Below are 18,116 nucleotides of genomic sequence, written 5' to 3'. Positions count from 1 at the left end.
TTACTTCCCCACTCTCCAATCAGTATACATGTCCCACCCTGAACTAGAAGATAGACCAACAGCACAAAATCTAGCAAACTATTTTGTAGACAAAGTTAATAAAATTAGAGATAGTATTGGTTCAAAAAGCAATTCTGATACTGACATGGAATCAACACAAACTTTACCCATTTCAAAATGTACCAATTTTCAAATACCTACCCTAGAGGTCTTTAAACATTTGTTACAAAGTATCAACGTCAAAAGCGCAGGCTTAAACTCAATTTCTCCCTTTTTTATAAAACGTTTCTTTTCCTTCTTTGGTCCTTTCATTCAGACAATGATTGAAAATAGTTAAACCACAGGAATTATACCAAAAGAATGGAAAGAAGCAATCATACGTCCAATAATAAAAATTCCTAAATATTCAATTTCAATTGAATCAAATTACCAATTTGATTACCAACCATTGCCAATTTACCATTTATCACTAAACTAATAGAAAAAGTTGTTTTCAATCATGTAAGCAACTTTATTGAAAAAACTCATACACTTCATCCCAATCAGACTGGTTTCATATCCAATCATTCAACAGAACACTCTATGATAGGCCTTACAACTAACATTCAATATCACTTAGATCACCACAAATCTGTACTTTTGATTTCTCTTATCTATCAGCAGCATTTGACACCATCGACCATCATTTACTTATTAAGAGGCTGTCTTCCATTGATATTTCTGACCAAGTTCTAAATTGGTTTAAAGCATACTTTCAAGATAGGTCAGCTAAAGTTATCTTCAACAATTCATCATCAAATAGATATACAAACTCTTATGGTATCCCTCAAGGCTCAATTCTGTCATTAAATTCTGCAGACTCTAATGAGATAACGAATATAAACAATAAACTAAAACAAATTAGTCAATGGCTAAAAGACAACATGCTGGCCCTGAATCCATCTAAATCTTCAATGATGTTTTTCCCATGGAAAAAAGATCTTACATTTTCATTACAAATACTCTTGGACAATTTCCCACTACAAAAAGTAGCAACGACAAAAATACTGGGAGTATTATTGGACCATGAACTATCCTTCCATGATCAGATTAGCTCCGTAGTTAAAAACTGTTTTTACAAACTACGTCTCATTAGATCCTTAGCCAAAGTCTTAGAACCCAAAGCTCTTAATGTCCTAATTCACTTTTTGGTTATTTCCAGGCTGGATTACTGCAATACATTATACCATGGCATAACTCAGAAAGAAATAAGAAGGTTACAAATTATACAAAATACTGCAATAAAAATTATTACTAACTCCAAAGATTACGATCATGTCACTCCCCTATTACAAAAAGCACACTGGTTACCAATTTCACATAGAATAATCTATAAAATTGCACTATTAACCTTCAAAATTCAACAAACCAATATACCAATATTTTTACATCGTTATTTGATACCATATTCCCCAGCTAGATCTTTAAGATCAATAAATAAGCATTTGCTGACCATTCTGTCTCTGAAAATTATAGGCACCAGAAGAGCAACAACTTTTTCAATCATAGCTCCCCAGCTATGGAACAAGTTACCAATTTATTTGCATGGTGAAACTTCTTTAGAAAAATTTAAAAGCATATTAAAAAGCCACCTATACAAAGATGCATTCGACTCTTATCAACAATTTCAGGTTCAAATATTTATAACTAACCAGATCTATATATAGTTCACAATTTCTCCCTTTCATTTTTAGATCTTGTTTTATTTGTAAAACATTTTTAATTACCCTCCTGATGTTGTTTTTCCTTAAATATTCTCTTACTTTCTTTAATAATTGTAGTTCAATCCTTTCTCCTTATGTATCACTTATTGATTGTGTACATTGATGGTATGTTTGTCTGTTTAAATTGTTTTATGTTGTCCTCCCCCCCAAAATTTTTTATTGTTATACGCATTGAAAATATTTGATGTTGCGTTTATATCAAAATTTTAATAAACTTGAAACTTGAATCCAATTTAGCACACAAAACATATCTCTGGTAGCGAATGATGTTTCTATCTTGCAGCCAAAGCCATACATGCTGCAGTAAAGATGTAGACCACCGGATTTTGCTCTGATCAATTATACCTTGGAAGTGAAGCATTCAGCAGGCAGCAGTCTGGAAGCAAAGGGCAATGTCCATGAGTAATTCGAAACCACCAATTGACCCACCATGTGACAATATGGTTTAATAAGAGGGCAATGCGGAAAGACTAAACATGTTATTTTCATCAGTATTTACAAAAGAAGTCACATCTAATATACCGGAAGCTGAACAAATCTTCAAAGGAGACCAAGCAGAAAAATTAACATCCATGGAAGTAAGCCTCGAAGACGTACATAGGCAGATAAAAAAATTAAAAACTGACAAATCACCGGGCCCAGAACTAAAGGAGGAAATAGCAGAACTACTACAGCAAGTCTGTAATCTATCCCTGAAAACAGGTGTGATCCTGAAGGATTGGAAGATAGCCAATGTTACACCCATCTTTAAAAAGGGATCGAGAGGTGACCCGGGGAACCACAGACCGGTAAGTCTGACCTCGGTCCTGGGGAAAATGGTGGAAGCACTGATAAAAGATAGCATCGAGGAGCATCTAGAAAGGAATAAACTTATGATAACAAGCCAACATGGCTTCTGCAAGGGAAGATCGTGCCTGACGAACTTATTGCACTTCTTCGAAGAAATTAACAAACGGATGGACAAAGGGGACCCCATAGACATCGCATACTTAGATTTCCATAAAGCCTTTGACAAGGTACCCCATGAACGCCTACTTCGGAAACTGAAGAACCATGGGGTGGAAGGAGACGTACACAGATGGATCAGGAATTGGTTGGCGGGTAGGAAGCAGAGGGTAGGAGTGAAGGGTCACTATTCGGACTGGAGGAGGGTCACGAGTGGTGTTCCGCAGGGGTCGGTGCTTGGACCGCTGCTATTCAATATATTTATAAATGATCTAGAAACAGGGACGAAGTGCGAAGTAATAAAATTCGCAGACGACACCAAACTATTTAATGGGGCTAGGACTATAGAAGACAGCGAAGATTTACAAAGGGACCTGAACAAACTAGGGGAGTGGGCGACAAGATGGCAGATGAAGTTTAATGTAGAGAAATGTAAAGTCTTGCACACAGGAAACAGAAACCCGAGGTACAGCTACACGATGGGAGGGCTGTCATTCAGTGAGAGTATCCAAGAAAGGGACTTGGGGGTAATAGTGGACAAGACAATGAAGCCATCAGCACAGTGCACAGGGGCCACTAAGAAAGCGAATAGAATGCTAGGTATAATCAAGAAGGGTATTACAACCAGACCGAAAGAAGTTATCCTGCCGTTGTATCGGGCGATGGTGCGCCCACATCTGGAGTATTGCATCCAATATTGGTCACCGTACCTAAAGAAGGATATGGCAATACTCGAGAGGGTTCAGAAGAGAGTGACACGCTTGATAAAGGGTATGGAAAACCTTTCATACGCTGAAAGATTGGAGAAACTGGGACTCTTTTCCCTGGAGAAGCAGAGACTTAGAGGGGATCTTACCCTCAGCATGTATTTGGGGTAGAGTGTCTATTTTCTGATAAAAGGGGCCCTGATGGTCATTAAGGGCATAAACATTAACTAAAGTAAAGCGTTCAGGAACTAAAGCCACCGTAAGCAATAAAAATCTGCCCTCAGGGTCTCAAATCACCTTAGCAACCTCAAATTGGAGAGATCTAGCCAACCATATGCCCACCCCTTTAGTTCCCCCCCCCCCCTGTTTATTAGAAGCTAGGTAAGCAATGGAAATTTAGTATGACACACTAGCTTTCTTAAACAGCATCTGTCTCCTAAAAGGGCTATTTAGGCCACAAGCCTTAGAAGTTAAGAACTTAAGCTTCAGGGTAAAGTAGACAAAGAGCTGATTAGGAAAATTTCACCACCCTCCTGGGCCAAAGTAAACAAAAACAAAAGGGGAGATGCTCCCTCACACTAACAGCCAGAGCAACTGAGAAATATATTGAGCCGAGGTTTGTGCTTCATCCCCTCCCCCCTAAATCCCCCCTCCCCCCAAAGATCTCCTGCAACCAACAGAACCCCAACAGGGAGTTCCCATTAGAGAAGAGAGTAAGGACCCATTCTCCGTACCACAGATTAAAAACATCCAACACAGCCCCGGCAGTAAAAACATCCAAGAAACAGTTCAGGAAACCATAATGATTGTATCCCAACTACACAAATTAATCCAACCAAAGCATATAGAGAGCTAAATGCTTAGAATAATCCAGTAACATCAGAAAAGCTCAATATAGTAATACCACACAAACCAGTATAATCTTAGCAAATAAAGAATATGTCCACTAGGTCACCCTTTCGAACCACCTGCCATGTGCACTTGGGAAGATTGTCTCTGCAGTCTTTGTTTGCTTGATGTTGGCCTCTGCCACCATAGTGGTTGCTGTTTAGGGCAAACTAGTTTCCCTGGTGTTGCCGAGTCAGGCTCTGAATTCAATGCTAGAAACTTCTCCAGAGCCTTCTCCTTAGTGCAAATCCAATGCAATTGACCCTCGATAATAAGTGAGAGCAAAAGGATGCTGCCATTTGTAACGAATCCCTTCATCTCGCAGCAGTAAGGTGAGAGGATGTAGCTCGCGCCACCATCTCAAAGTGGTAGATGTGAGATCCTAAAAAATCTCCACTTCATAGGAGTCCCATGTCACACTACCATTTGCCCAAGCCCACTTCAGAACCTGTTTTTTCAATTTGAAGTTGCAAAAAAGTGCCACAATATCACAGCCTACATTAGCACGAGGGCGACCCAACACACAATGTGCTCATTCCTCTATTTTCTAATTCTTCCAGTTTATCTGTTAACTGCAACAAAATTTGGCTACAATCAAGCAACCCCTGATCACTGCTGGCGATGGAATCAGCCTGTTCTTCTAATCTCTCTTCATTATCAGCCACTCGTTGGCCCAAGGCCATTATTTCCCCCTGGAGGTCAGAAGCCACAGACACTGATACCCAGAGTATGCTGAAATTTAATTTTGATGTAGGAGCCAGCTGGATGAATCTGCCCTATGCAGGTCTCTGGAAAGTGGCATGAAGGAGTTTATAAGTGTATATTTCAAAAAGAACAAAAAAAATATAGGGTAGAAAAGGGAGAGGAGGGGGAGCAGCATGGGCTTTATTATCATTAAGTCTTGAACATCTCTTCCCCCTTTCCCATTCCCACATTACCATCTTCTCTCCACTAACCAATTGTCCACTCCCTACCATAGCTCTTACTCTTATTTCCCCCCTCTATCCTGTGGTATTCTTTCATTCATTTCTTCTTGCCTAGATACCAATCCCCTTCCCATCCATAACATGGAATTTGATAAAGTTTATTTGCAAATACTAAGCACAGAAGATAAGGCTAATCAATGTAAAGCAGATACATTTGACCATAATTATAAGGATCCACTGTTAAACTGCCATCCTTGGTTTTTAGCGTGGATAAGGGCAAATGGGCCGGCCTACATTAAAAAAAAAAGTCAAATGTGTCCAGTTGAACATTAACTTCTTAGTGTTTTTGGTGGCCCCTGTTGTCAGTCCCAAGTTGTGAGATCAACTTCTGGATGGGTTAAGGTTAGAACACAGCTTCACAAATCCATCTTGAGGACCCCCACAGTCAGTCAGGTCCTCAAGATAGCCAAAATGAGCATGCATGAGAAAGGTTTATATGAATATTCATAGTAGATATTCTGAAAATCCAGTTAGCTACGGAAAACTCCAGGACAGTTTAGAAAATACTAGATTAGGACATTCTCAAATAAATTAAAAACCTGGATTTTCCAAAATAAACAATGGATGTAAAGGAGGTTGTGAAAGAAGATCCTAGGCTCCAATAATGATATATTGTTTCATATGAGGATTAGAGCCAGAGCCCTCAAGAAACAAATAGCTGGTGTGCTTTTACTGCAGAACATCCTTCACTTTGGAATTCAATGCCAATTATCCCTTCACTTGAAAACTGAATTGCTAACATTTAAAAAATATTTTAAGACCCATTTTCTTTCCTTAATATTTTAGGGGATTTAGTAATGTGGAGGTAGTTTCAACTGGGGTTATTTTTTTTCTCCCTTCACTTAAGTAGACTTTATTTTCTTGGCTTCATAATGTTTTATTATTAATTTCATATGTTTACAAATAATTTTGTTTTATTCTTTTTGTTTTAGAATATTTTTTCTGAGTTATGAACTGCTGAAAACTGTAGATTAGTTTAAAATATTTATATACCACTAAATAAAATAATCTGATGCTAGTTTATATTGTTTTTACTACTTTGTAGCTAATAGGGATAGCTTAAAGCAGTGTTTCTCAACTTCTTCAAGCCAAGTACCCCCTAAGTCTAACAAATATCAACAGAGTACCCCGCATAAGCTCTACCACAGACCCCACCCCTATATTAATTATACTAATTGTAATGCAATTTCTTCCATCCATTTTTCATATACACACATTATTAATACATAATGGTAACCACAAAATTAAAATAAACCTCCACAAAGCACACTATGCACAGAAAATGTTAATTATCATTTATATTTGGGGGGGTTCAAAAAGATCAAAGCAGATGACTTTAAAATATGCAATGTCATCTCAGTAACAACTATAGAAAAAAATAAAAATATAGTGCAAAATATAGACAGCAGATATAAATTCTCAAAAACAGACACATTTCGATCACTAAATTGAAAATAAAATCATTTTTCCTACCTTTGTTGGCTGATGATTTCATGAGTCTCTGGTTGCACTTCCTTCTGATTGTGCATCCAATATTTCTTTCTTTCTGCCTCCTGCACGCTTCCTCTCCTCTTGGACCTCATTCCTTTCCCCAATCAACACCTCTCTCTCTGACCCTCCATGAGTCCAACATTTTCCCCTCTTTCATCCTGGATCATGTGTAGCATTTTTCACCACTGCCCACCAGCCTCATGTCCATTTCTCCTTCTATTACCCCTCTCCAGCACCATACCACATCTCTCCCTCCATCACTATGTCCAATATTCCTCCCCCTTGCATTCCCTTCAATCTGTCCCTCTGGTCCCTCTCCACCACCATATCTCCCTCTCATCCTTCTCTTCCCCATGCCTCTCTACCTCTCTCTATGCCCAATTTTCCTCTTTCCCTCTCACTCACACACTCATGCCCAGCAATTCTCCCTTTCTACTCCCTCCCTATGTCCCAAGTTAGTGCCCCATCCCTCCCTCCCTTTGTGTCCCATGTTCATGCTACACCCCTTCCATCTGAGTTGAGTTCGTGCCCCTTCCCCTCCCTGCCTTCCAGCCATTGTCTCAGAATTGTGCCCCTCCAATGCCTCAATGCGCTCCTTCCACCCCCTTCCAATTTCTCCCTTTGTCCCAGAAAGAACGTATCCCCTTACTTGTTCAAGCTGCACTCACTCCATCTGCCTTCAGCGGCTTCTTGGGGGATGCGCAGGCAGTGATTCACACATCTCACGTGACTGACCCACAAGACTTCCCTCCGACATCAGCTCTCACATCGAAGAGAAGGTTTCTGGGTCAGCTATGTGAGGCGTGTGAACCACTGCTGGCTGTACGTCCCCCCCAACAAGCCACTGAGGCTTATGGAGCAAGTACGGCAAGGAGGTAACTGGGAACACCCCCCCAGCCCTGCTAACCTGGAAGGCTTTCCTCTGACATTGGAGGGAAGCCCTATGGGTCAGTTTCAGGAGAGTTTCGGGAGAGAGAGTGAACAGGGATCCCCGGCAGTGGCTTCAGAAGGTGGGGAAGGCAGCAAGGAGGGATTCCCACCGGCAGCAGCACAGCTTTGACAGGCGGGCAGGCAGGCAGGGAATATTCTCCAAATGTTCAAAAGCATCTCTTTCCTTTTTTTTTTTTTTAATCTTGATAGATTCAGAGATTGCCTATTTGTACCATTCATGATCATCTCTAAACACGACACTCTCTTTTTTTTTTTAACCATGCATTGGTTATCAGTTACCTTGACTACTGTACATAATGCATGCAGCCACTATCACATCACCTTTGTACCTATGTTCTCATTTATCATGCACAAAGCAATTTTACACTCAATCATGAAAACGAATATATATAAAAAATATACTTGCTATCCATGCACAATATTAAATGCAAGACTATACTAGTAGATGGGTGAAAATGGAGATTAGGAATCCCTAAACTATTATAAAACTTTCCCAAACCTACAAACCTCCCCAAATTAGATCTCTTAAGTACAAAGCTTAAGTTAATGAAGGACAAATGATTACTCACTGTCTAGCATGATCCTTGCTGGCATATGTTACATTTACTACTGCAGTCTCTGTCTCTGTATTTACTGGGAAAAAAGAGAAAGGGGATATGGTTATTCTCTCTTTCTAGCATGTCAGTAACTATATTTCACATTTCTAACATGCCAGTACCTTGTTCACAGTTTTCTACTGTTCCATATTGCGCTAACAAGCTATCCAATACCTGTTGGAAAGGGAAGATAGGAAGAGAGAAAAAACTTATAAATTAGAATTTCCAATCACTATATGTGAAGCAAGCATTTTCACCTTATAAATTATAAACCAGAAAATAATTTTTAAAAACACTTTTTTTTTCTTTAACACAAAATGTACTTTTCATGAGTTTTTCTGATTGCAGTAAAGCATTTAAAGGAAAGATGTCAGATGTTTACATGTATATCGCTGTGTATGTCTAGTAGTGCTATAAAAATTAGTTGTAGTAGTACATTTAGACTGGATGCTCCTTCCCTATTCTCCTTAATACCCTACCATTCCTAGAGGTTCCAGCTTTCAGAAAGTTAAGCTTCAGATACCTCTGGGTAAGCTGGAACAAACAGCTGGAAGATACTGTAGAGGCTGCAGCTGCTCTGCTTTGTGGAAGAGAACTAGTACATTGGCTTTTTCCATCATAAAGTGGCCTGTGTGTGTAGATATATACTCATAAATAGATATACGAATATACATGAACTAGTGTTTAAGCCTGTTACATTAATGGGTGCTAGAATAAATGTGTAAACTTTTAGCACAATGGGGTGCTGTGGCCTTTCTTTCTCTATCTTTCTTTGCTTCCTGCTCCCCCTGTCCAGCAGTAGCCCTTCTCCCTTCCTTTTACCTCCCCCTGTCTAGTAGTACCCCTTCTCCCTTCCCTGCTCCCCCTGTCCAGCATCCACTTGCCCGGACAGCCTCGGGGCTTTTGCTAGGCCGGTCCGCCTCGCATTATCGAAGTGGGATGGCCTAGCTAAGGCCCCGCGGCTGCTTGATAAAACCGCGGCTGCTGCCGCTGCTGGTCTGGGGGTGAGAAGAGGAGGTGTCCCGGAAGCGTAGGCAGGAAGTCAGCCAGCATCGGAGATCGGGGAAGAAGGCAGGAAATCAGCCAAGGCAGGCATGGATGATCGGCGGCAGGCGAATTATTGTACTGTGCATGCGCAGCATGGTAGCACAAAGCACGGAGATTAAAGTGCACATACGCGCTAAGGGTTTTATTATGATAGATATAGAGGTAAGTGTAAGGTATTTGAAATATCACCTAAGGTTCAATCAAAGCAGTTTACAAATAAACATGTACATATATACATATGTATATACATATACACACACATATATATATATATATATATATATATATATATATATATAAATATATTATATTCAGGTACTTTCTCTGTTCCCAATAGGCTCACAATCTACATTTTGTAGCTGAGGCAATGGAGGGTTAAATGATTTGCATAGGGTCAAAAGGAAATGCAGACCAATCGCTTCTATCCCAACATACATCAAAATAATAGAAGGACTAGTCGCACAACAACTGTCCATGTACCTAGAAGCCCACAACATCCTACATCCATCCCAATCCGGATTCAGAACCAACCACAGTACAGAAACTCTTCTGGTATCTCTACTAGACATAGCTCTAAGTCACCTCAGCCAAGGAAACAGACTGCTAATCATCCAATTTGATCTCTCAGCTGCATTCGATCTGGTGGACCACTCCATACTTCTCCAAATACTAGACACAATAGGAATCTCAGGTAAAGTTCATAACTGGTTCCAAGGCTTCCTTAAAACTAGAACATACAAAGTCAAATCAAAAGACATTCTATCTGAACCATGGTCCAATCCATGCGGAGTACCACAAGGTTCTCCCCTCTCTCCCACACTTTTCAACCTATTCATAGCTTCCCTAGGCACCACCCTGGATGCCCTAAACATTACTTCTTTCAGCTATGCGGACGACATAACCATCCTCCTCCCATTAGACATAAACAACCCAATCTCCGTAGGACGCCTGAAAACTACATTGGAAACAGTGGAAAAATGGATGACAGAACACAAGTTGAAGCTGAATTCTGACAAAACTAAATTCTTATTACTAGAGAAGGACAAAAAACCATCCCTAACAGAACTGGAAATAAACTCAATCAAGTACCCTATACAGAGCACCCTCAAAATCCTAGGAATACATCTAGACAGACGCTGCACAATGCAAACACAAATCCAAAAAATCACCCAAAAAGCATTCTTCACAATGCGAAATCTAAGAAAAATCAGAAAATTCTTTAACAAAGAGCAATTCAGGATCATTGTCCAATCCCTTGTGCTAAGTATTGTAGACTATTGCAACAGCCTCTACTTACCTTGCCCGACCAACACAATAAAAAAACTACAGACTATCCAGAACACAGCCCTCAGACTCATATACTCACTCAGCAAACACGACCACATTACCAATGCATACCTTGAATCCCACTGGCTACCAATAAAAGCAAGAACACAATTCAAACTCTACTGTCTCATTTTCAAAGTAACCCACGGCACGGCACCCAGTTACCTAAATAACCGTTTTCACCACTATCTCCCTCCAAGAAAAAGGAGAACACAGAACCTTTTCACCTACCCACCACTCAACGGTACTCGTCGCAAGAAACTTTACGACAACCTCCTGGGTACGCAGGCAGCTAAAATAGACTCTGACATCTTAAAACTACTGACCAAAACAACAGACATAAAAGAGTTCCGCAAAGAAATAAAAACATTACTATTCAAAAAATATCTCCCATCAACCTAACCACCGCCTAATGAGCTCCCAATTCAACAACTTCGGAAATACCCACCTATATTATCTTCTTATCTGTGATCTAGAATGTACTGTAATTCTTCTACACTACACCCGATTTAACCGATCGAGTTGACATATACTACCTCTGTAAAATGCATCAGTTCACGGAAGTTTCGCCCCCCACATTTCGCCCCCAGCAATTCGCCCCTCACATTTCGCCCCTGCACATTTCGCCCCACGGATGTTTCGCCCCCACACATTTCGCCCCCGCACATTTCGCCCCCCGGATGTTTCGCCCCCACACATTTCGCCCCCGCACATTTCGCCCCTGAGTGTCAGACTATTCCTCTCGCAGGCGATTTCTTTGCCGACACGACGGCAAGCTACAAATTCAAAGTGCACAGCTGGCTGTTCTCACTGCCTCTAATGTCGGCCCTGCAGCTCCGGACTTCCCCACACCTGCTCTCTCCCCCCCCCCCCCCGATCACTATTATTTTAAATGTTATGGCAGCCACGGCGCTGTATCCATCGGAGGAGACTTCTAACCTCGGCCATGAAGTTGCTGTTGCAGGAAGAGTTCCGGGGCAGGCCGAGGTTAGAAGTCTCCTCCGATGGATACAGCGCCGTGGCTGCCATAACATTTAAAATAATAGTGATCGGGGGGGGGGGGGGGAGAGAGCAGGTGTGGGGAAGTCCGGAGCTGCAGGGCCGCCAGCTGTGCACTTTGAATTTGTAGCGGTTTTTTTTTTTTTAAGGAGTCAGGGAGTATGCTGATGCGCCCCCGAACGCCGGCGCCGCCCCCCAGCGCGAAGAGAGTCGCTCGGCGCCGCGAGCCGCCAGCCCAAACGCGGCCCGCGCAGAGGCGCGGCCCCCAACGACCAGCCGACCCCGAACGCCACCGCGAGCAGACAACCCCAACGCGGCCCGCGGCCCAGCAGTAGGGGAGCGCCGGTCCGCTGCGGTCGGCGGCGCCAGCCGCTACAGGGGGCGCGCCGGCACGCGCGTTCTGCGCCGCGAGCTGCTGGCCCTAACGCGGCTCGCGGCCTGGGAGGAAGGGAGCGCCGGTCTAATGCGTTTTTTGCCGCGGGCCGCTGGCTCCTACGCGGCTCGCGGCCTGGGAGGAAGGAAGCGCCGGTCTGGTGCGGTCGGCCATTGGTGCCGGAGGGGGAGAAGGAGCCCCCAAGCGGCCCGGCCGGGAGGAGGGGAGCGCCGGTACGGTGCGTTTTTGCGCCGCGGGCCGCTGGCTCCAACGCGGCCCGCGGTATGAGAGGAGGGAAGACTACCGGCTAAGGGCAGGAATCCGATCCAACGCTCCCGGGCAGGCGGACCAGCCCGCACGTGTGGGGCGACCCGCCCCGCTCATATAGTTGCCAGGAAGAGAGTTGTTCGGTGCCGCGAGCCGCTAGCTCACACGCGGCCCGCGGCCTGGGCAGAGGTGCCGCCCCCCCTAACGATTAGCCGACCCCGAACGGCAAAGCAACCTGCGGCCAGGGAGGAGGGAGTCGGCGGCCCTGAAAGCCGGCGCGGCCGACGCCCCGACTCCTTGCAAGCCGCACCCCCCCTCCTGCACCAGCTCCACGCGGGGAGAGCCGGCAACAAGTTTAAAAAACGCCGAGGGCAGAAAGCCGATCGGCAAGAAGGCGCAGCGCTCTAAGGCGGGCGGACCCGCACGCAAGTTCCGGGCGGGCCGCCCCCACCGTCCTCTCCCTCATCGAGAGCGCCGTCGTGTCGGCAAAGAAATCGCCTGCGAGAGGAATAGTCTGACACTCAGGGGCGAAATGTGCGGGGGCGAAATGTGTGGGGGCGAAACATCCGGGGGGCGAAATGTGCGGGGGCGAAATGTGTGGGGGCGAAATGTGGGGGGCGAAATGTGAGGGGCGAATTGCTGGGGGCGAAATGTGGGGGGCGAACCTTCCGGATCCCAAATGCATCATCTTCTGTTATATGTATTATCTTCTGTAATAAGTATTATCTTCTGTGAAATTGTAGTATCATAACTCATCACTGTTCCTGTAACTTACTCTTACCCTGAAATGTAAATCTACTGGAATATCCCAGATATTTTCTATATTGTAATCCGCCTAGAACCGCAAGGCACAGGCGGAATAGAAATCCTTAATGTAATGTAATGTAATGTAAATGCAGTGAGAAATCAAACCTGGTTCCCCCTGTCGTTATCCCAGTACATTAACCATTAAACTATTCCTCCATTCTACATGTGTAATAGAAAATAATAAAACTAAATTAAAACACTACAAATAGGGTGCATTCAGTCTAGCATGTAGGTGATCAGCAATTGTACTATAGCTGGAGAATCCATGTGTTGCAGCAATAGCTCTTCCTCAGAGCCTGGGTATTATTATGTTCAACCTATTATGTTCAGACATCAATTACTTGAATATATCTACAGCAACCTCTTTACGTCTCACTCATCTTGGCAACAAATTTAGTGTCCAAGATGGAATATTTTATTTCAGTTCATGTGAGATGTAGGAACTGAAGAAATCCAAAGTCCCTGCCATAGAATGGGGGCGCCTATGTGGCAATTCCTCCAAGCTCGAATAGTGCTGACTGAGAGTCTGCTATGGGGAAGAAAAACTCCATTGGAATATCTTACCTGCTGGCAATCAAACTTGGCAAAAGGTAAAACTTGGGCTTCAATGGGTTATTTCATTGTCCTTCTATTTTACTTTTATAGTTCAGAACACATTTTAATTCAGAACTCTGCTTTTTCAGCCTTTAGCCTCTGATAAGGTTTTTATACAAAAAGTGTTTGTCTACATTAGTATTTTAGGTTGTATTTCAGAGCATATGATCAGATCAGAGTACAGATAGCAGTTGAGGAAAGTCTTTGTTTAATGTTAACTCCTGCCCACCCTTCCCAGGCATGATTTACAGGCCCTTGAACCAATTAGAAAACTACAAAGTAATTAGCTAATCTCTATTAGCTAGTAATTAGCTCCTAATAGTCTAAGAAATCTTTGGAGGGTAACATACCAATTATAACATTACAAATTATAAATAGACACGTCAAATATTTTTTTTTAAATGTCTGTATGCAAATGCCAAAAGCTTAAGAAACAAAATAAGAGTAAGAATATATTGCATTCTGAGTGTGCCAAGTGAGATTCCAGAATTTTATTTTATTTTTAAAAATTCCATTCATAAGTATACATTAGAATAGATGACATGTACTTCATATACGCAAGAATCTGTCATTATGAGCATCTGTGTGCGTAAGGATACAACCACCCAGACAAGCATCATTCTTTGATGTGATTGGTCCTTGAAAACTAACGGCAAGTAATTTTAGTTTTTATGTTGAATCAATTTTTATTTTCAAACAAAAATCCAACCAATAAAACACCAATATCCCAAAACACAATAGAAAGAAAACCAAATACAAAGCAGCCAGATCATAGAAACATAGAATCAAAAAACATAGAAACATAGAAATAGACGGCAGATAAGGGCCACAGCCCATCTAGTCTGCCCACCCTAATGACCCTCCCCTACCTTTCTCTGTGAATAGATCCCACGTGTCTATCCCATTTGGCCTTAAAATCAGGCACGCTGCTGGCCTCAATCACCTGTAGTGGAAGACTGTTCCAGCGATCAACCACTCTTTCAGTGAAAAAGAATTTCCTGGTGTCACCTCGTAGTTTCCCGCCCCTGATTTTCCACGGATGCCCTCTTGTTGTCGTGGGACCCTTGAAAAAGAAGATATCTTCCTCCGCCTCGATGCGGCCCGTAAGATACTTGAACGTCTCGATCATGTCTCCCCTCTCTCTGCGCTCCTCGAGCGAGTATAGCTGTAATTTGTCAAGCCGTTCTTCATATGGAAGATCCTTGAGACCCGAGACCATCCGGGTGGCCATTCTCTGCACCGACTCCAGTCTCAGCACATCCTTGCGATAATGTGGCCTCCAAAATTGCACACAGTATTCCAGGTGGGGCCTCACCATGGATCTATACAATGGCATAATGACTTCCTCCTTACGGCTGACGAAACCCCTTCGTATGCAACCCATTATTTGTCTTGCCTTGGATGAAGCCTGCTCCACTTGATTGGCAGACTTCATGTCCTCACTGACGATCACCCCCAAGTCTCGTTCTGCTACCGTTTTTGCTAGGATCTCGCCATTAAGGGTATAAGACTTGCATGGATTTTGGCTGCCCAGGTGCATAATTTTGCATTTTTTGGCATTGAAGTTGAGTTGCCATGTCCTAGACCAGCGCTCCAGCAGGAGTAGGTCGTGCATCATGTTGTCGGGCATTGAATCTTTGTCTGTTGTGCATTTGCCCACTACATTACTTAGTTTGGTGTCATCGGCGAATAATGTTATTTTACCTCGAAGTCCTTCTGCCAAGTCCCTTATAAAGATGTTGAATAGGATTGGGCCCAAGACTGAGCCCTGTGGCACTCCACTGATCACCTCCGTCATTTCGGAGGGGGTGCCATTCACCACCACCCTTTGAAGCCTACCTCCAAGCCAGTTCCCAACCCATTGCGTCAATGTGTCACCTAATCCTATAGAACTCATCTTGCCCAGCAACCTGCGGTGTGGTACGCTATCGAATGCTTTGCTAAAGTCCAGGTACACGATGTCCAGGGATTCCCCAATATCCAGCTTCTCCGTCACCCAATCAAAGAAGCTGATCAGGTTGGATTGGCATGATCTCCCCTTAGTAAATCCATGTTGTCGGGGATCCCGTAGATTCTTTTCATCCAGGATTTTATCCAATTGGTGTTTGATTAGAGTTTCCATTAGTTTGCTCACTATCGATGTTAGACTCACTGGTCTGTAGTTTTCTGTCTCCATCTTTGAGCCTTTCTTGTGGAGTGGAATGACGTTAGCCGTCCTCCAGTCCAACGGGACGCTGCCTGTACTAAGGGAGAGGTTGAAGAGCGTGGACAGTGGCTCCGCCAAGACATCACTCAGTTCCCTAAGCACCCTGGGGTGCAGGTTGTCCGGCCCCATTGCTTTGTTAACCTTGAGCTTTGACAGCTCACCGTAGACACTGCTGGGCGTAAACTCAAAGTTACTAAAAGGGTCAACTGAGCCAACCCTTGTCTGTAGCTGAGGGCCAAGCCCCGGCGCTTCTCGGGTGAAGAGTGAGCAGAAGTATTCATTTAATAGTTGGGCTTTTTCCGAATCCTTATCCACATAGTCTCCGTCTGGATTCCTAAGACTTACAATCCCGCCTGAGTTTTTTCTTCTGTCACTGATATACCTGAAGAAGGATTTATCTCCCTTCTGGATGTTCTTTGCCAGAGACTCTTCCATGTGGAATTTAGCCTCTCTGACTGCTGTTTTGACGGCTTTTGATTTGGTCAGGTAGTCTGCTCTAGAGTCCTGCTTCCCTGATTTTTTGTAAGAGATGAATGCTTTTTTCTTCTCCTTGATGAGGTTTGAGATCTCTGCAGTAAACCACTGTGGCCTATTGTTCCCAGCCATAACCCATCCTACCCCCAACCCCCTGATCCAGAAGCAAAGATAAACCAAAATGCAATAGGCTTGGACTCTTATAGCATATCGAAACCCATCACCCCCCCAAAAAAAAAAAAAAAAAAAAAATCCACAGAAATAAGGTTCGCATCCTCCCACGCACATCTGGCGCCCCTGCGAGACCAGTATAGACAGCTCCGGCCCTGGAGAGGTTACAAAGAATTCAAAATGTCACTCGAGCTTTCGTCGCAAGCTTGACACACATCCCTCCGTTCCAGCAGCAGCAGAGCATGCAAACGATTCCTCCAAGCCCAAAATGAGGGTAAAGTGTCACCAATCCAAACAGAAAGAATCGCCTTCTTCCCCAAGGCACCTACCCGCTGCATAAACAAGATGCTGATCCCGACTAGGTAAACAAAAGGCCTTCATATTTATCCAGCAAAAGACCAGCCACAGAAAGAGGGAGCGTATAACCCAAAACACCCTCCAAGTAAGACAAGATCTGCCTTCAAAAGCGTTTAATTTTCATACAGGACCAAAAAGCGTGGATAAACGAATGGGGCACAGAGGTGAATCCGCATAACCCGAAAAATATAACTGATACTTTGTAAAATAGCCACGATGAAGTAACCGAAATTGACATTCACGCAGATCTGCGTTAACAGAGACTCCAGGGATCTGTTTAATCAAAGAAGGGAGATCCAAAGCATCGCGCGCTATCCCCAGATCTTGACACCAACGCGCCTGTATCACTGCACGATCAGTCTGTCCCATAAGACTGCAAAAGTCCTTATAGAGGCCAGAAACTGTAAACCCAACCTCCAAATAGGGATCCAGAAGTACCACAAACCTGTCTTAAATAGGAAAAGTTAAAGTGTCCCGAGAGAGAGACCGAATATAATGATGAAGTTGCCGAAAAGCAAGGAAAAAACACCAGATGCACAAAGATCAGTCCAAGATATTAAAGAACTATCAGCCTGTAATACATGGGTAAGCAAGACGAGGTCCCGCGATGCTAATTTACAAAAACTAGCATTCTCTATACCTGGGCGGAATTGTAGATTCCCTTGAATAGGTAAATATGTAGTGATCGAGGGATTACTGTTCCATAATTTCAACACATAGGACCATATTATGTGCAAGGAGTTCAACATCAAACCACCCTTAAATCGAGCAGGTAATTCAGATCTAGGTACCTGCACTAAGGAAAGGATATGCCATGGGGCAAAAAATTATTTCTCATAGGGTTTAGGTGTAAAATCCTGGTGATCCGAAAGCCACTCCCCAAGATATCGCATCAAGCAGGCAGCATATACAACCGAAAATGCGGTAACCTCAACCCACCACCCTCCCAAGCACCAAGCAGGTTTCACAAAGCCACCCGCAGCCTCCGTCTCCCCCAGCAAGTAATTTTAGTTTTTAATGCAGTAGTTATCCTAACTTGAGCAACAAAGCAATCAAGGCTTTGTTACCGTTCGGATCTTCTTATCTTTGCGAACTTGGATTTTCAGTTGACAAATCAAATCGAAGAGTGACTGCAGATGGTGGATGATGAAATGCATGTTTGATTGTC

At 43.3% G+C, this 18,116-nt stretch overlaps 1 protein-coding gene across 3 annotated transcripts in view; it reads right to left on the bottom strand.

The window, feature by feature from the left end:
- The window catches only part of IGF2BP3 (insulin like growth factor 2 mRNA binding protein 3), a 279,076-nt gene that overhangs the window by 108,860 nt on the left and 152,100 nt on the right, over positions 1–18,116 (bottom strand). For all 3 annotated transcript variants that reach the window (XM_033930871.1, XM_033930872.1, XM_033930873.1), the window contains 2 exons: positions 8,450–8,501; positions 8,301–8,364 (listed from right to left, as the gene is read on the bottom strand). In XM_033930871.1, the coding sequence (XP_033786762.1) occupies positions 8,301–8,364; positions 8,450–8,501 (116 nt within the window). The remainder of the gene's footprint in view (positions 1–8,300; positions 8,365–8,449; positions 8,502–18,116) is intronic.

Source organism: Geotrypetes seraphini, chromosome 2, assembly GCF_902459505.1.
Source record: "Geotrypetes seraphini chromosome 2, aGeoSer1.1, whole genome shotgun sequence".
Taxonomy (NCBI): domain Eukaryota; kingdom Metazoa; phylum Chordata; class Amphibia; order Gymnophiona; family Dermophiidae; genus Geotrypetes; species Geotrypetes seraphini.
Note: the sequence above shows the minus strand (reverse complement) of the source record. Positions and strands in the feature narration are given on the sequence as shown.